This window comes from Patagioenas fasciata, chromosome 5 (assembly GCF_037038585.1).
Source record: "Patagioenas fasciata isolate bPatFas1 chromosome 5, bPatFas1.hap1, whole genome shotgun sequence".
Lineage (NCBI taxonomy): Eukaryota > Metazoa > Chordata > Aves > Columbiformes > Columbidae > Patagioenas > Patagioenas fasciata.
This window is the reverse complement of record NC_092524.1, coordinates 27,168,306-27,188,112: the sequence shown is the minus strand read 5'-3', so window position 1 is coordinate 27,188,112 and position 19,807 is coordinate 27,168,306. Positions and strand designations below refer to the sequence as shown.

Here is a 19,807-nt window from a genome sequence, read left to right as displayed (position 1 = left end):
CCAGGAAGGCCACAGCCTCCTCGTGCAGCACTGTGCCAAGGAAGCTGTGCAAGAAGCTGGTTTCATGGTGCCTGTGGGAAACAGGGTACACTGCTGTCCCTCTTCCCGGCCTGGAGCATCCTTGTGTCCTTCTGACACAGTGCAGGGCTTGTGCAGTCACCTGTCCTGCACACCTCTCTTCATAGCACCTTCTATCTAAGAGACTCCAGCTTCCTAACCGAAGGATGAACATTGCATACTCTTCACCTTTTGCCTTATGTCTGAGGTAACAGAAGTATCAGGAGCCCGAGTGACTTGTCTATCAAGTTTCAGAACTGAGGCTAAAAATCCAAACAGCTCTGCCACTGAACTAATTTGTTCCTACCACCCTGCTTGCTTACTAAGATAATTCTCTGAAAAAAAAAAAAAAAGAGTAAAATGCTCCTCAGGGGTTTTTCCCATCCAGACCTCTGAAGGGCATATCAAGAGCCATTCCTGAACAGAAGTCAAGTTGCTCTTCCACAGACTGTCTCTATTGTTCACGGAAAACTTTAGTTTATGAGGGGTCTTCTAGACAAAAAAGGGTTCCTCCACCCTCCAAAACCTCCTTTACAAAAGAAGAGAAACTTTGGTAGTCCTGTAACTGATTAACAGCAGCCTTCCTCTTCAGAAACTGCTTTAAAAAACTTATTTGGGTGTCTAGTCATACTTGCAGATCTGTAGCTCATCACCACTAATACCACTTTCATTCATCCCACCACCCCACTCCGCTTCACTGACTCTTCCTCTCATGTCCTCTCAGCAGAAAACATCTCCTTCCTCCCTTATTTTTGTCTCTTAATTTCTTTCACTCCCTCAGCTATTAATAATTTAACTCTGTTGAGTATTTGGGACCTAGTTGGGATGTAAAACACTACGCAAAAGAAAGTTGCACTCAACATTATCTGGAAAGTGAAAAGATGGAGCGTATCTTTCCCTTCTGTCTCATTTTATATACCCAGTGATGCCAGAGCCATATAGACTGGTGCAATGACCATCACAGGAACCCACTTAGTAAGTTTCCAAGAAATTTAGGTTGCCTAAATGTGGATTTACTACCACATGCCTTGAAAGTAACTCATTTGATAGGAAAGAGAAAAGCACGTCTGAACCTGACCTTAAACTGCTACTGTGAAGAATTCTTCCAGACATGGGGTCACTGGAAGAGCACTCCCATCCCCACAGACACCCTCTCCAGCCATCTGGCCTCCTCCTAACCCAAAGATGACAGCAAAACTAGCCATCAAGCTAGAGGAGCTACCACCAAAATATGTAGCAACAGCAAAACAATTTTTTTTTCAGAAGAAATCTGAGGAGAGGAAAGAACCACAAGACTTTACAGACTGAGTTTAACTTCTGCATAGAGCCATCTCCAGCTATGCTGGGATCTGACATTCTTCATTCCTTCACATTTAAGTCCTTCCTGTCAATCATTCTGACAGAGTGGGAATCTGGTGACGCAAAAAAAAGACAAGCTCAGGAAAGATGGGAGTTTGTTCTCCTTCAAGTTTTATGTCACACCATCACTGCCAGATGCCACAGAAGTCTAGAATAACCACTGTGACCTTATCTTGCAAGGTAACATAGCCTCACATGTCCCATGGCTTCCATGACAATGGAAGGCACTGATGCTTTGCTCAGAAGCAAGATGTAAGCAGGCTTCCTCGTGATGGAGGGACAAGGACACAGCCAGCCCTGTGGCCACCCTGCACACAGGACTCACACTGAGCCTTGTCTAGGTTTTCATGCCTTTTACCAGTGTCCCACAGGGCATTTGGGAGGTGGGAGCAGTCAGCTGCCACTGCTTTCCCAGAACCTGCTCACCAGAGACCACCTTCTCTCTCCATCATGAAGCCTGTACCAGGGTCTGCAGGGCAGTTTCTAGATGTGTGGTCTGCTGCTTGTGCTGAAGCAAAGGAATTTTCTGAAAACTCCTAACAGCAGAGCTGTAATGACCAGAACACATAAGACCCCCCATGCTGCAACCTGATTATGGAGCAGTAGCTGTTTCCATGAGGCATGGTCTCAAAGCCTGGGCTGGAATGAGGTACCCACTCTGTGTACAGAGTGCCATCCCTTCCCCAATGGCTTCAGATCTGAGGCAAAGACTGGCTTATAAAGGCGAAAAAAAATCCTGCCACTATTTCCTCCTAAGACCATCCTACTGCACAAACAACACACTGTCTTGCTGCGAGGTTCCTAAGTCTTGATTTTTTGCTTATAAAAATATTTTTTATAGAATCAAATTAAAAGTATATCCTGGATCAAGAAAGTCATCATTATATATGGCCCTTCTACGCTCATGCTGTATTTCTGTCATGTTCAGTACAGGGAACCTGCTGTATGTTCTCTTACTACTGGTAGAGGCCAAATAAACAAAGTATATACTAACAGTCACTAGTGACCACCTCTGCTAGCCAACGTTTTTTCACAGCCACCACTCAGAGTCATATTTCAAAGATGGGTTGGCTTGACAAGGATGGACCTAGTTCAGTCAGGCTTTTCTTTGCACATGTGTGAACATTAAAAAGAATGCACAATATAGCAGCAGAGTAGAGAAAAGTTACATCACAGGAAGCTGTGGAGAGAGGACTAGAACTCGTAAGCTGTGCAATATGCAAGGGATACATTGATGGGACTCAAAATGGGACATGGGAAGACTTGCTGAGGGCACATCAGGGGGGGTATCTTACAAACTGCATTGAGAGGAATCTGGTGAGCACCAGAACATGAAAATTCAGGAAGTAATACGATCAGAAGATGCACAAGACAGGTTTTGCACTGCAGAGCAAGTGTTGGTTCTGTTGGAGAAACAGGAGGTTTCACTAATAATATTAATATTAAACACATGCTCGATTGAAAAAAAGAAAATAATTGCTTTTAAACTTAGCGTGACTTTATTATAAAACTCCTCTCTTATGGAATGTGCAGCTGTTTTGGCTGCAAAAGAATCAGGAAGACTCATAAAACTTCAGGATTTAAGTAGATCCCTAGTGTACCTCTCCTGTGTACCCAAACCATCCACCCTGCACACGCCAGGTAAATTAACATTCACCAGCTTGCTGGTAGCTCTGCAGAGCAGGGGTAGTAATGAAGCAGGTTTGCTGGTATTTGGAACAAACAGCTGTTCTACAAACAAATCAGACAACACCTAACACCACACTCCAGCTGGGTACAAATCCACCAGGGTTCAGATTTTGCCCACCATAGGATAATAGGATACTTACATTTTCTCTGAAGATAAAAGCCAGGATTGCAGCTGAAAGCTCTGCCAGGAAGATCAACAAAATAAACATGAAGAACTGGAAAAGAGAAGATGCAGAAAAAAACTCAGGCATACCATTAGGTGCATGCAGTAGGAACACAAGGTTTTGAAAGTCACCAAAGAGATGGAAACCTTTTTCCCCTGACAATTAGAAAAAAAAAACTGTGAGACAGTAACCTGGAGCAGTCACAGCCCCACTCTGACCATATTACATGACATGGGAACTTGAGATGCTTTTGCCTGGTTCTGATGGGTAAAAGGGGATAAGGCTACAGGGCCCATAACATGCTGTGTCAATCTGCATCAGCTTAAAACAGTAAAGCCCACTCTGACGGAAAATGTTATAGGATTGTGTAGGCACCCACATGGGGTTAAACTGTCCTGACACAGTGAGGGGAATTAATGCACGTAAGGCATCACATGTGTACACCTACAGATGCACCCCTTTTCCTCCCCCCCATCACAACATAAATGATTTTATTGTAATATGATCATGGCTCATTTTGTATGGAAGGAGGTAGTGAGACGTATTCAAATATTTACACCTGTAACAAACTCTTTTCAGAGTATTCTGCATTTCAGGACAAGTTTAGCCTTGGTTAATACCCCCTTCCATACACTGGGGTTGCACTGAGTTACTTATGTGAGTTATTCAGCTGGTATGAAATAACACAGTTACTCCATCCTGACATGGTGTGCATACACTGGGATCCACAGGAAACTTTGGAGGCAACAAGGGGAGCTGAAGACTTGCTTTCACACAGCCAGCCAGCCACTGCAGCTAACAACCAGGCCACCCATCCATATTAACCATGCAGAACCTCTATAGAAAGTTGGTAACACCCCATCATATCTGTAGCTTGATTATGCAGGTATCATCCATGTCTTGCATAATATCCAAAGTGCGCATGTTCAAAACCTTAAATTAAGGGCACACTGCAGACTTGACAAAAAGCAATAACCAGTACACTGAGTGGTAGCAAATGAGAAACAGGCATCCAGTTTGACATAAAACCATTCCGCTTATGTCATCGTAATTCTAGGGAAGAGAAGTGAAAGCAGAGGTGGTTCAGTTTCAGCTGGAACTGTATTTTCATCCTGTTGCCCTTGCAAGCTTCCACTTCTTTTGTCTAAAAGTCTGGTTTCCAGTCTTGCTAAGGGCATCTTGTTTCTGTGATGTGACCAAGACTGAGCGATTCATCATGCCCCACAGAAATAAATCGGATGCACTTAGGAGGTTCCATCCCCAGGGAAACTGAGGTTGTGCTGCGAGGGAGCTGCCCTGGCATCTTTTCCCCTGGGGCACTGGGGGTGCTTCCTGCCTGGGATGAGCTCCTGGGGCTGCCACCCCAGACCCTCCTGCCCCGAGATGGCATGGAGAACTGGTACACAGCTAGAGGTAAAACTCAAGTAGAGGGGAAAAGATTGTTGAAGCGGACAAATCTCCCAGGGCGGGAAAGCACTCACTGACGTCAAAGAGCTCAGGACTCAACCTGGCTTTGGGATCGATTCTCAGTTACATTGATGCTGCATGCTATCTTGATGCTGCTTCAATCCAAAGCAAACAGTAAAAGGAACGTGCAGTGATGTGCCATCTAACATCCTTAAAACAACAAATGCTGGTGCCAAGGAACTCCTGTGGGAACAGCGCAGAAAGTAGCTAGGCTCACACCCTTTCCTGAAATGGCATTTATTTCCCTTCTTGGAGACAAAACAGTGGGCTTGAGGAACCATAATTCTCAACTAGATGGACATTTTAATGTTCTTATTGCCAAAAAGAAAAATCACCATTTGAGACTCATCCCCTCTAAAATTCAAGGATCCCAAGAATTAGTCCACAGACTCAAAGAATATTTTACAAAACTGAGTCAATGTCTAGAAATGAATTCAGGTTTTGGCACCATGTAAGAAAAACATAAGTGAAGGGACAACCCACATCACATGGAGGGTAATAAAGATGTGGTACATGTGATCAGTGAAGGTGGTTGAAGGAACAAATAAAAATAAACACAAGAGAAGTCTGGATGGGGTCTTTTGTGTGAGAAGGTTATTGAAGGTCTTTCTGAAACAGAAGGAAGGCAGATGGGGCCAGAAGTACTATCATGATCCCCAAGCAATTATTTATAAAGAGTGTCTGAAATGCTATGCACCATGCATTTTGGTAATGGAGAGACAATTCAAACTACCTGCTTGGAATGGGCAAAATGTTTTGTTGTCAATTATCAGAGCTGTAAGCAACTTTTCCCCACTGGAAAAGTGCACACACCACTCTGTCCCATTTGTCTTCCTGGTTCTGCAGTGGAAAGAAAAGGATCTTGGGCTCAAACGACAAAACAAGAAGAGTCAGATGAGCAGAGCCTTCGGTGCTAACAGAATGCTGCTGCTTGGTACTGCTGAAGTAGTTAACTCTATAATTTATTCTTACCGCAGGAGTTTTCTGTGTCACTTTTTTTTTTTCTTTCCCCTGCTCAGAGACTGTTTTGTTTTTAATTTCACCACAGGAGGGCAAAGAACAAGTGATGAGAATGAACGGTGCTTTGCAAATTCACATCATCATCCATCAAGGGATCTCACTATAGTCACTAAGAGGTCTAAGGTGGTGATCAAGTGATTAATCCCATCACCCTGCTAATTGCATTTCATTTACTGATTACTGGGAGACACATGTTCACCCAAGCTCCAGCACAGGCCTCTGCAGAAGTAGAAGCAGCCATTCCCAGATTATCTCTGATAAGCTTCATTATCATTCCCAAACTGATTTACACTTACATTGTGCAGTCTGCATTACAGATTTGTAACAGTTACTGTAGAAAAAACATGCGCAGCCATTAGGGCTGATGAGAAAAAGAAGATGGATCATCAGTGTTTCAGAACTTGCCCTCATTCTGCATTTTAAGGAGAGTCAAAATCTGCTTATTATGTGTTGCCTTCCAAAATTAAATTGATTACTGATACATGAAAGCACTAAACAGTGCAGTGTATGGGACATGGCACCCGCAAGTTCAAATTCATGTTTGAGACCTGGCACTTAAACACAGGTAGTCCCACGTTCAAGGTGAACACTCTGAGGAGTGGGGTCTCCTGTGCTGGTCAAAATCCTGCCTTAGCTCCTGGCAATGGTTACGTGTTTATCAGAATTTTCCACAAATCAATGTTCTGTGTTTCCTTTTCTCAACTCATCTACTCTTCCAGCTTCAGCAACACTGTTCCAAAAAGAGCTGCCTTTAACCCAAAGGACCCACATTTTCATGCTGAAAAGTTTCAGGGGCTACTGCATTCAATTTACTCGAGTGCATTCTCTCTGGCATACGCTCATGAATGGTTTGCCTTTCAAATGCCTAAAACTTACTCCCATCAGATGTCTCGTTTCACAAATGTTTTATGCATTTTAACATCAGCTGATGTGGCCCCCTAAAAATCAGAAATTAGCAGTATACCTCTTCTCACTTGATACCAGCACTGATTCTTGTCCAAGTGCTTCACTGCTGTTGGATGTGAGATGGCAGGTTGTTTAAAACAGTTGACTTTAATACCAGAAGCCCTGGAAGACCTGATCAAAGTGGAACACTAATTCCTCCCCCAGTAATTATTGCAGAGTTTCTCCTGGTCTATGGCATTACTTTCAGCCCATATATTTCTCACATTCCAAGTATGAAATAAAATAATAATAAAAGTAAATAAATAAAGCACCAGGGCTCAGAACTGTCTCTAAGAGTCAGGAAAATAATAACCACAAAATTGAGTGTACCAGAGTATAACTAAAACACCAGGAGGAACATTCAAACCACGATGCAATTGTGATGTTAAATCAGGACAGAGCACAGCCCAGAGCTCTCTTCCTCCAGCCAGGTTCCCAATCTGCATGCAGCATACGTGGTCCAAACTGAAAATACTACTCTCCCATTCACTTACAATCAAGACTTCTCATCAAACATAACTTTTAGTTCCTTAAACTGACAGGGACAGGCTTTGGAATAACCTCAGGCTCACTGGCCCTGACCTTTTGCATTTTATTAGGTTCCCCTGGGCAGATCTCTATGCCTTCACAGGTGATACATTTGGTTTTCTGATTTACTTCTGAGGTGAGTCACTAGAAATCAAACATACAATGCCTTCCAAAAAAGGGCTTTTATGTGCATGTTATGAATTCAAGGGGTGAGTGAGCCAAGTGGAGAGAGACTTTATCGCAGTGGAGCCAGGCTCATCTCTAGGAAAAAATGGATTCATCTTCATCAAAGTGGACTTTCCTGTTCTGTTTAAAGTTAGAGACAAAGCTTTTTGCACCATGAAGCAACTGTGCAAGATACAATCATAAAAAAACAATATAGAGCAAGAAAAACAAAACAAACAAACCAAAAAAACCACACCACAAAAGAAACCAAACCAAAACACAACAAACCCCCAAACCCCATCAGACTCAGAGGGAGAAACATTTTGACAAATATGAAAAATAAAAGTAATGATCTTTGTGTTTCAACACATAACTGGTAATGTTTCCCAGTAAGAGATAATGGCTGGAAAACCTGCAGTATCAGAACTCACGGTGGATGTCAAAAATGACTTATTTTAGAGGCTACCTCTTTGCAAATAGTACTTGATTGGCACATGGGCTGAAATTTAATCCTATCATCCAGAGAGAAAATTGCTCAAAGATAACAAATCTGGTATATTTTAGGAATAGAGTAGGCTGTGTAGGGCAGTGATCAGCTATTGAGAACTGCAGTGCAAGGCCACCACACAGTTCTGAGCTGGGCATTTCTGCTGACACGGGAGGCTCCACTGCACAGATGCTCTGCTCTATGTGTTCCCTTTGGTTTGCTGGGAACTAGTGAGGAATGAATCCACACGTGGAGCTGTGTGTTTCAGATGGACAAAAGATGACCATTTCTAGTCCAACAAAAAAACCCACAACAATAAAAGAAAGAGGACCATTTTTAAACAAAGCTTAACAAACTCAAAATGCACTCCTAGACTTTGTATCCACTGGGCTCAAATCTGGTACAGGGAAAAAGCAAATTCTCTGTATTTCTAACTGTATGTTAAAGCACCCTAAACCTATTCATTATCTAAGGGAATAACAGCTACAATAACAGACACCCATTCATGCCCTTATCACAACATCAACTATCCAATCACTCCCATTCTCGGGAAACACCAAAAGGCCAACAAAAAACACAAAGCTACTTACAAAAAGCAGGAGGCATTTGTTCTCACGGATGGCACCGCAGCAGCCAAGGAAGCCCAGCAGAAAGAGCATCGCTCCCATAGCCAGCATGATGTACGCTCCCGTGAAGAGCAGAGGGTTGGCAGCCACTATCTCTCGAAAACCTGTGGGATCTACAATGACCCAGATCCCAACACCCAGCAGGCATGCTCCGCCCAGCTGTCACAGCACAAGGAGAGGAGAGAGAGGGAGACAGGTCAACATAAAGCAACAGCTGCAGGAAAAATTGATTATTTGCTATCTTTTGGTCAAAGGTGCTCGCTTGCAGAATTTGTGTTTCTTCGTGGTGTACGCTCTCCATCAAGCAGGTGACTGCCAACATGCTACTCACCGTCTCTTTCTTGCTAAATGAAAATAAACAGCAAAACCACATTTCTTCCTTGACACATCAACTGTTTACTCCCCCTAATGCTGGAAGACCAAGTCTAGAGCTGCTGCCACATCTGCAGGGGACAGCACAGTGAAGGGGCACATGGGAACCTTCCCCACCACACAGCCCAGGATGGCTGGGTGTTCCCAGCTTTCCTGTCACAGACAGGACCAACAGGGTCACATGAGGTAGGAAAATGACTGTGTTTCCTAGTGAAAACCTCAGCAAGGCACCCAGGACTGGAAATTAATTTCTTCTGCCACTCAAAGACAGACCACATACACCACTAGTTACAGCTTTCCCTCTGGTCTCTCTTGCCAAGGACAGGAATAACTCCAACAACAGTGACCGCTGCACTGGCTTGCTGAATGTCGGAGCATCTTTGGATGCTGCAAAACCTTCGGTGATTGCTAGTGCAAAGTTGAGGGGACATTCTGTACTGTGGCAACCTTATCAAATTACAGCCTACCCTGCTGGGAAGTAGCACACTGCTAGAAACAGAGGTTTCACAAGAGAAAGTGGATTCTAAACACTTACAAATATAAAGAAATTGAACAGAAACATCAGGTACTTCATGCAGCTCAGGCAGTCTCCCTCCATGGTCTTCAGGCTCCTTGATCCAAGTCTTCCTGCAAAACACCAGCACTTCCTTAGTACACTCTTTTTTATCGGAGTGACACAATCCTACCTCCATTTGTATTTTCCCCAGATCCTGTGGCATTCATCAAAAAGAAGGACTAATTTCTTACCCAAAAAACACAGCACACAAGACAAATTAAACAGTATTCCCTGAAAATAAAACAGTTTCAGAACAAATATGAGGCCTTGGTACTTATTTTTAAAATGTTCTTTAAGCTTCAATGATTGTTTGCTGCTACCCTTAATCTACAGTCATGCTGAATAAAGCTATAGCTAAATGGAAGGTTAAATATATTTGTGAGGTATTGATGTCTACATCTTATTATTTGGAGTCTCTCAGAGAAAGCAAAAGTAACTACAAATAGCACTATGCCAGAAACTGGTTTCTTGACAAACAATGTTGCTTCAGCATGCAATGAACTGGTTCATTCTAAAGTGGTCACAGTTGTTGAGGACAAGAGGATTTATATTTGAATAAGGCAAGTTTTCCGGTCCATGTGAAAACAAGTTTGAATGTTAAATATTTTCTGACACTTTGGAGTTACTGTTGCTTTTCCTATTTTATTTAGGTCAACATATGGTTCATGGCAATAATGTACAGGTACAAGGCACCTGTACAGGTACAAGGGACAAGGCAACACAGCACACACTAGTAAGAGATGATGATTGCTGCTAAGTCCCTTTGCATTTTTCCAGGTGTAAGGGAGAATGCAGATGTGAAGACGAAGGTTTCAGGAGAGGAAAGCTCTAGCTCTAGGTGCAGATCCCTCTGCACATGAAGATTTTTTTTCCCCAGTCTCTAAAGACTGTTGAGTCTAAGAAACACTGAAAGTCCCTGTCTACTTCACACCAAGAAAGGTCATATCGACACAGGAGCGAGAAGCAGCTGTGGCATTTGAAAGGCTCACAGGCAAGCACTTCAGATAGTTAGCTCCATACAAGCTCCCTCTAAAGAACAAATGCCACACAAACATGAACAACATTTTCAGGGAAACTTGTAGGCACTTGGAGGAGCTGGGCTGGGAATGACCGCAGCGTGTGGATGTGGGAAGGCCTGAGGAGGCTGTCCTCACAGTTACTCAGCCTGGGCACAGCACCTGCTTGTCATGCAGTGTGAAATGTCACTGCGCTAGTGAAGTTCTGGTGCCTACAACCCAACCTGCACAGGCTTTCTGCAGGCACAGCCTGTGGATCAACATTGCTAAGCTTTTAAAATCATGAAAGAAATGCTAAGGAATCTCAACCAGTTTTGAAAACCCATGTCTCAATTAGACAACAAACTGCTCAGGACAGTACTTCTATTGGAAGAGCAGCTCTAAATCGTGACCAGGTGAGGCTACATTGGAAGAAAGTTTCTGCTGGCTGTTTTATGAAGTGACTGTGTCTCACACTATGCAATTACATCACTAAATACCTGAGAGGGACAGACAAAGGAATATATAACATAGTAAAACTTCCACTGAAACAGAAGATAAAGCATTCATGGCACTGTGCACAGCTGGATGCCTACATATACCAACCCAGAGGCAAAAGTTTGCTTCCATCCCTAGAGAAGCCTTCCCAAAGGCCAGGTACTTCATAACCCATCTCTTCCATAAAGCCAGTCCTACAGACCACCTCACTTCTCGAGGAACACAAACCTGAATCTGAACCTGAGAATGAGGGCAATATTTTTCTTTACAAAGTTTATTTTCTTATATATCAGACGTATAACTGTTCTGCTCAGAGAGACTCAAAGCCAAGACCATGACTGTAGGAGATGGAGTGGGGCACAGAGCTCTGACATAGGCATGGAGTTGATGCCCACAGCTTCCTGACAGTGTTTCAAGTCATGTCTGCAAACCTCACAGAGAAAGGAGATCTTGAAGTCCAGAAAAGTGAGGAGCTGGGGAGGGAATTCTTCAGTTTCATGGGAAAGATAAACCTTCAAGTCCTCTAACCCATGAGCTTGGATACTATAGTAGAGAGGGATATGAAAATACAGACAAATTGATAGGATACTGGAACTTCAGGAGCCCCAGAATTAATGGCAGCCATCGCCACACAAAGAAGTTACGCTCCAATGAAACAGAAGATGGCTAAACCTCAACATATTAGCTAAAGTCTGAAAGTCATCTGGGAAACCTCTGAGTCCTGCTGCCTTGAGAACCGCCCTCACCCCCCCACTCCCCACCGTAGCCTTAGGAAAAAAAAAAAAAGAAGGAATAAAAAGCAATCCAGTTTAGCCATATCATGCCATTCCACATCATTCACACTCATCTCTGCAGAGGCACCCACATGAAAAACATTGCCTGTGGTCCAAGAAGCAGCAGCTCCTGAGTTTGATGCTGTCTTGCTGCTTTGTAGAGTTGATAAATCACATTCCCGCCTTTCTTTACTTGCCATGTCTGAGCCTGCTTCCTCTGCAAGACAAGAGGCCTCCCTTGGAACCACTCTGATTTACACAAGCTGAGTGCAGGACTCCTTGTCTTTTCAAAGACAAACCAAAGCTATGATTCCTTGCGTTGCTCATGCCCATGCAGCCACTCAGTATATTAAAACATTTTCCAGGCACGAGCAGGGAAGGGAGACTCTAAATCCATTGAGCAATCAGGTCCTGAAAACTTCACTGCCTGGGCTGGGTAGTCATAGTAACCTGGGAGCAGCAGAACACAGGCACACTCACGTTTGACAAGTGAGGACTCCCTTGTTTGCCTGGGCAAGAAATTGTCCACAGTGGTGGTGGCTGGGCTTAGATTTGTATTTGCTAAACCCACCATGCTTCACACAGCAAAGTAACAACCAAGTGCAACCCTACTAATTGTGCTGTGCTTCAAGCCAGGAACACACCCAGTGCGGCTCACAAATGCCAAAATCCTTCAACTCCGGATGTGCAAATGGAAGTCAGTGGCGACAGTGCGAGGTCTGGGCTGGCAAAGCCAAAACCGGAACATGTCAGGGCTTCCACGTTGTGAGAGCTCAATGCAGACTCCCAAAAAATGCCAACCCACTGATCTGACCTGAGAAATAGGAGCTCTGAGCAACTGTTTCAGTGCTGGAACTGAAAGCTTAGAGAGACCCACGCATACCAGCATAACACACCCTTCCAGTTTCTGTTGCAGACCGAGATTCCCAGACAGCACATGCGAGATCACCGTTTGGATCTTGTGACTGCACTGGTTAAAACAGGGCAAAACAAACCAAAAGCATGATCTGACCTCTTACACAGCACATAAAACTGTTTCATGTCAGAGCTCAAGCACACCAGGGTATATGAAATACATCACCATCTAGTTCATATATGCAGTAGTGCTCTAGACTGTGAAGATTATATAACTAACGTTATTTACAAGCAATGCAAGAAAAATGCAAATAATGTTACTTAGAATGTAATTATGAAATAATTTGTGCCAACTGCTGCCTTACTAAGTAGCTGAATGTACCTGACGACAAGTTGAATGGAGAAAATAACTGAGATGTAAGGACAGTCTTGACCCACGGAGCTGCTTCTTCCTTCCCCTTTTCTAAGCCACACATACAAAAGATAAATTTTTAAAGTTACTCCTACTACACACTGATGCAAGAGCAATAAAAACTGAACCCCTATGCCTTAATCTACCTTTTAAAAATATCTTCTCTCCTCTCCTCCAGGCCTCAAACTTGTGACAGATTAAGGTCTCCTCTGCAGGAGACATTTAACGCTAAGCAAATATTAACAGCCAGAACTGCAGAAGACAGTGGCTGACAGATGCTTTCCCTGGCTTGTCCCAGCTCAGACCTGTGAGACATACGAGATGCATTTGTTTTTGTCTGAAATGTAGCTATAAATGTCCAGCTTTTTCTTAGACAGATTATTCTACATTTCCCCCAGTAATACGAATTTTATCTTGCAAAGGGATGGGGAGGCTAAACATTCCCAGCAGTGTAGCCAGGAAACATACCCCAGCTGCTGTAATCAGTTAGGAATAAAGTCTAGTTTTTCAAGGCAATGCATTTTTTTTGTTCTCCAGACACCATTTATTTCTTTCCTTCTGAAATTTGATTTTGCATGCCTTGCAGCTACCTTGAACTTCACATATCTAAAGGCAGCTGCTCAGCCACAACCCTAAAAACTGCTTCCAAGTTTCTCTTTGCTAGCACTGACATTTCTTTCTACCTCCACATCCCTTTCACACTAGACTGAAACCTGCAGTTTTACTTTGATTGCTCCTTTATCTTTGCCTTGGAGATAGAATCACTGAAAAATATAGGAAGGACAGGACCTCTGGATGTCGTTGAGTACAAACACCCACCTCCTTCAACCTGGGCCAACTCCAAAATTTGATCCAACTTCAAAGTTAGAGCAGGTTTCTCGAGGTCACATTAGTTAAGTTTCGAGTATCCCCAAGAACTGAGATTCCCCAGCCTCTCTGGGTACCTCTTCCAATGTTTGACCACTCTCCCTGTGAAAGGGTTTTTTCTCAACAGCTCCCCAAGACATATCCAAGTTCTCTTGTGGTGGAAGGAACAAGAGCATCCCTCAGATGTGCCAGTCTATTAGAACTCTTATGAGCACCTTCTCTTCACCAGTCTCAATCCTTGCATCTTCCATATCATACCACTCCTACCATCTACTGAAAACGTGTGTGTGTACCATTTTCCTTGCCCGCTTTTCCAACCATGTAATCCTCACCCCTAACATACCTCTGCAGACTGTTTGTATTTCACTCCATAGAATTCAGATGTTGTGAACTTGCCTAACGGCTCATCTCAGTCGGCCCACCTCTAATACTTGATAGAAATCACAGAATGATCAAGATGGGAGGAGATCTATAGGGGTCACGTTGTCTCATGTTCATGCAAACCATTTTTTCAGTCACTTATCTTCTATCACATTGTCGATGCATATCTTCCTTGCACACAAATATCTCTTTGCCTTCAACATGCATGAAGACCTGGTCCACTGAACTGTTCTCTTGCTTCTTTTAAACAGAGGAACCAGTTCTGCAGTACAAAATATTAGCCAAGAGCTTGAGGAGCAAATGGTGCTAGCTCACACCTACTTTCATATTCACACACAATTCAGCCAAGTAGAAGCAGAAGACATGTCTGAAGCTCTCCAGAACCACTGCCAGACAGCCTTAAAAGGAATTAGAAAATGGGGACTAGATTCTCCTCCAGGTAAGTGCTCCAGTTTCTAGAGGCTGTCCCAGCTGAGCTGTGACTGGAAACACCTCTGAAGCTCTTAGCTGCCCCAGCAGTGAGGGACCACCACAACTCGGGATCACTTCATCGCATCCTCTCCCCAGTAACATGGCAGCCCACCCTTTGGCTTGCAGATATGGGGACCTGGCTCAGCATGCTCACCTTCCTTCAAGGAGTACCCTCCTCCCAGGTAGATTTCTGTGTTTGCTATTTGCAAGCAATATCCAACCCCTTTAAACCAAAGTGGTGGGGTCTGCTACAAGAACGTATCTAACAGGCGGTATCTTCCAGAAAACCTCCTCAGAGTATCAGTTACACACAGTGTGGTCCTCTAGATAGAACATAGGTAGAGACAGTTTGATTAGGGGACCAAAGTGGGACAACTTGCTGCAGTACACCTCCCAGGTGACATGATGGCAGATGAGCTCTGTATTTCCCACCTCCCCTCCAGCACACCATAGCTGCACCTAAACAGTCTTGACAGGGATACAGAGAAAGCAGGCAGAAAGAACAAGCTGTAAACAAGACCCACCTGCACAAATCTTGAGACTTGAAGCTCAATGTCTTTCTAGTTTTTAATTGTCTGTATGTTCCATGTATCTCCTTCTAGCTAAGCTTGTCCTGTAAGAGAAAAATATGCAATTACTGCAGAAGTCAATAAAATGCAATCACATTAAATACACAGTTTATTAAAACACACCATCCTGATGAATATGCTCAGTCTAATTGCCACCTTAATTTATTGTACATTAGCACTAATGAAGAGCTTTTAATACCCAGTGAGGGATTCAGTTCTTCAGAATCTCTTTAATAACCTTTGGGGTGTTCTAAATGCCCACAGACCACATCTAAATCTATAGTCCCATTACACATGCACCTCATACCACAACAGGACTAGATTAATACCAGCTGCACCTTCAATATTTTATAGGAGGTTTAGACAAACTTTAATCTGCTGTGACTTTACAGCCCATTTACCAGGAAAATGGAAAAGGCAGAGGAAGGGAGATGGAATGCACCTTTGGGAAGCCCAGCCCAGCCATTAGGAGCAGCGGTCTGAGACACTGGGCTCTATCCCTCGCTCTTCCAGCCAGCATTCACGCCAAATTGAGCAAACCATTTCCTCACTCTCTGCCTCATTGTCACTGCCAGGGGACCAGCGACACGGTGAAGCCGCTGTGTTGCCCACCCAAACCGGTGCAGGCAGAGAGACCCGGGTGCAGACTGCCGCTGCTCTTGAGTTACAATTTTCTCAGTAAATTTTAATTTCTGCCTGCACAATGCTAATGACAGTCTTTGGCTACGCAAAGGTGAGGTGAGACTACAGGCCAATGTGCAAAGCATTCTTGTTCGACTGTTCCTTTCTCAGGGCACCCCCTCCCAGGCAGTTTGTTCCACCCGTACAACACAGACCCAGCCCCACACTGCAGGGCCTCTGGGAAAGGAGAAGCCTTTAACTATTCCAACATTGCCTCATGCCGTAAGGGTCCAATATTCATGCAGGGTTGTTCAGCACTGTAACCTGCTCACTCATCCTTTGGAAATTGTTTTGGAATACTCGCAGCTTTGCTGAAGCCACTGTGTTCCTGTGAGGGATCACCTGGGTCTCTCTCTTCTCTTTCTGCCAGCATTTCATCATGATTTCAGGCGGGGGGGGCAGGGTGGCATTTAACATCTGTTTTCCACAAACATTTGTGAACATGCCTTTGAAAATTTCCTCCCATAAAGACTTCTGTGAGTAAAAGTCTATCGTTTGTTGTTGGCAGGAAGCAAACAAAGAGTTTCAAGGTGGCTGAAATTATTACAATATAAAATGCATAATGAATATTCATAGGCTTTTTGTTTTGCATTAATCCCTCACATTTAATGTCCTTCCTCTGTCACCATGGGCCTGCATCTTTGAATGAAGTGCAGGGATAACTTCCTTTTTGAAATCTGCAGGCTACAAACATCCATAGCCAAGTGACCCATCTCTCCTGCAAAGTCCTGAAAGCATCTGCCAAGCAGTGTCTGAATTGTCCTGCTTTACAACACTGTGTACAAAGGCTGCTGATCACTATGGCTCTACTACCAGTGTGGAGGTTCAGAGGGTGTTATGTTGCCAATTGGGAGATGGTTGCAGCAGGTGTCAGGACCACCAGAGAGGGGCTTGGAGAGTCTACAGCTGGGACAAGAGCCAGAGTCACTGTCCCACAGCAGAGAGCCCCTTTGTGGCAGTCGGAACGCAGTGCGTACCCTTACCTTTTTATCTTTTTCTTTGTATGTGAAAACACTTTACCCTGTGCTTTGCATGTCCAATTGAGAGACAATTTCTTCAGTTGTCCTGTCCTGTTGTGCCACTATCCTGGGAGAGCTGCTGCCAGGAGGAGATGGCTCCAACTTTAAAGCAGAGGTGACAATGTGCTATATAAACCTATCATTAGGAAAGTAACCAGAATTATACCATTCTTGCTCCTATTGCATATAATTACATCCCTACAGGCCCTCAAAGGTCTGCATGGGAGACGAATTTTTTTCTTTTATTCCTCTTAAGTCACAACATTTTAAAGAAATTACAGCACCACAGAGAGGAAGAGCTTAAATGCTTCAGTGGGTAGCAGGAGGTACTGTGTCAGAAGGGATGAAAGAGCATGTTTGGTGCCAACCAATATCAATACTCCATCTTATTCTATGGTGCAAAAGGGGAGGAAGTCCTTGCCAAACAGATTCCCTTTGGTTAATAGCTACAATTTTGTCATTAGGGAGAACTGCAGAAAGTGAAAACCACCATGCCTAATTGTGACTTGAGCAGGCTGGTGACTTTAATTACAGTCACTGGGGAAAGACAGTGGAAGCTGAAGTTATGGCCAAGGCCAAGCCTCCCACCTCGGGGCTGTGACCTGGGCCGGCCAAGCGGCTGCATTTGGCACCTTCTCCTGCCTCCTCACTCATCTCGCAGCCACCACACCAAGCCTTGCTGAGCACTGGCTCCTCTTTACATTCACTGCTCTCAGAGCAGCTCTTTGTGAGGAGTGGGCTTTGATGGAGGAAAAGCAGCGAAACTCGTGACTCCTGCTGGTCTCACGTAGCAAGACAGAGAGCTGGAGAGCCAGAACAAAGAGGGAGGGGGCAAAAAGAATCTGATACACTCAACAGGTAGCAAGGCAAACAAGAAATTAATGGAGAGTGCAAGACAGAGAAGCAAGGCCTGTTTTTGGTAGAACTCCAGCCTCCTGGCATATTAACCAGAGCAGGAAGGCCACCAGATGAATGGTATGCAGGTGTCCTGCTTCACAAGTGCCTCTGGCCACTGCCAGTGCCTTTTGCTCACCACATTTGCAGAATCTAGAGAAAGGAAAACACATGCCAGCCTGTATGTTCAGACAAAGCTGAAGACAGAAGTCATGTCCTGCTGGACCTCTGCAACAGGTCAGTGCTTTTGTGGTGAAGGGTGAGGAGAAACATCTTTGTGGAAGCAGGATTGGATATATTTGGATGGATATACCATTCCCTTGCAGCGGCTTCAGAAAAAAAGTTAAAATATTTGCTGCTCCTGGACTGGAGCTTGGAACAAGCTGTCAGCCTATGCATTATCCTGTAACTATTGCTCCTACATAAATAACTAATTGCACTGGAATTTCATCGTGCTTGCATAGCAGTCATTGCTGTGACACGACTATATTACTGCACGTAAATCCAATTAGATTCCAAAGTGCACTATGTAACTATAATCGGCCCCTGTGGAGCAGTGATGAGGGGACCTGCACAAGGCCATGCAACTAGATACTAAATTACAGTCAATCTACTTCCTATTTAGTTGTATTAAAATGCTAATGTCACTGTAATATGGGTCCATTTACCAGCCATGACTGCTTTGCCTCGCAACACTGGAGCAAATGAGGTTGTTGCACTGCCTGAGAGCATTTAATTCCTCAGTGCAGTTGAGTGAGCAAAGCCCTTAGGGGACTCTTATACCTTAAAACAACAACCTGGTTGGCTTTTATAACACTAAAATCATACGAGGCTTGGGATGGTATTTAAATGAATCTGAGCTGCTGCTAAAACTACTCTGCTACCTATTCAAACAAAGCATTGAGGACAACTGGACCATGTCCCATCCTGACTCTTGTCTGTCTGCTTTTAACCAAGACACATTTCTGCCACAAAAAGGCTGTGCATAAGAGCACATCAGTCACACACAGGAGGAGAAAGAGGGCTGGACTGAACCTCTTAAAGCTTCACAGAAAAAAACACCAACTTTGCAACAGAACCAGTAACACAACACTTACCGTTTATGTTTTATATTTGCAACTTTGCACAATGTGTGCATAAAATACATGAAATCATATGGAGGTAAAATCTCCTGTGCCTGCACAGACATTGAAAATGGGTATTCAGAAGTCCCAAAGCAGAACTCATTCTTCCAAATGTTGTGGAAAATTGCTAGGGTATGTGTTTGAAGTGCCAGTATAGCATCAGACCACAAGCCACTCAATTTCAACTGCTGCAAATGTGCATACAGCATTGTTGGAAACATGAACTGCTCACTTTGGCCCCTTCCCAAGCAACGTTCAACAGGTCATCATGTCTGGCTCTTTCATACATGTTTTCACACACAGATATCAGCCACCTCAGGAAAGAAGATATTGCATACAGAACCAACACATCTGATAGCCTGCAACCCTTTTAAGTTTTCTTCCTTAAAAAAAAAAGTCCTCAGATAGCTCACAGGTGTATTTGCCCTTGTATTAACCATAGTACAATGGAACCATATGGTACTAATTGTCTGTCTTTCTAAACAGATGACCCAAAGATTATATGCACTGATAATATAACAATATTAATTCTGTCTAGCAGATAAGAAAACCAAAGCTAAAAGGAGAATGGATGTGCTAGATCTCCTGACCCACAGTACAGTCCTCAGCTCACCAGTCCATACTGAGACCAGTCCCAAACCCATGAAAAAGTTGATTACTTCTGGCTGACAAGTTACACTGTGTGACTGGCATCTTCTGTCCCAGAAAAAAGCCTGTTTAGCACACCAAAAGGGAGGTGGCTAACTTTGGCCTCCTGTGCCTGAAAACACTTCCCTTCAGGACAGAACAGATGTCACTGTCTCGAGTGGATCACGGAGCTGCATCACAAGCCA

General features: G+C 43.9%; 1 protein-coding gene across 6 annotated transcripts in view; it reads right to left on the bottom strand.

Moving 5' to 3' along the window:
- Window positions 1-19,807, bottom strand: part of TSPAN18 (tetraspanin 18) — a 130,808-nt gene that overhangs the window by 10,593 nt on the left and 100,408 nt on the right. For 5 of the 6 annotated variants that reach the window (XM_071809111.1, XM_065839441.2, XM_071809113.1 and 2 more), the window contains 4 exons: window positions 15,212-15,300; window positions 9,415-9,506; window positions 8,472-8,666; window positions 3,246-3,320 (listed from right to left, as the gene is read on the bottom strand). In XM_071809111.1, the coding sequence (XP_071665212.1) occupies window positions 3,246-3,320; window positions 8,472-8,666; window positions 9,415-9,477 (333 nt within the window). In that variant the 5' untranslated portion in view covers window positions 9,478-9,506; window positions 15,212-15,300. Of the gene's footprint in view, window positions 1-3,245; window positions 3,321-8,471; window positions 8,667-9,414; window positions 9,507-11,793; window positions 11,919-15,211; window positions 15,301-19,807 lie in introns of all 6 variants that reach the window. The other variant, XM_071809112.1, reaches the window with a different exon arrangement.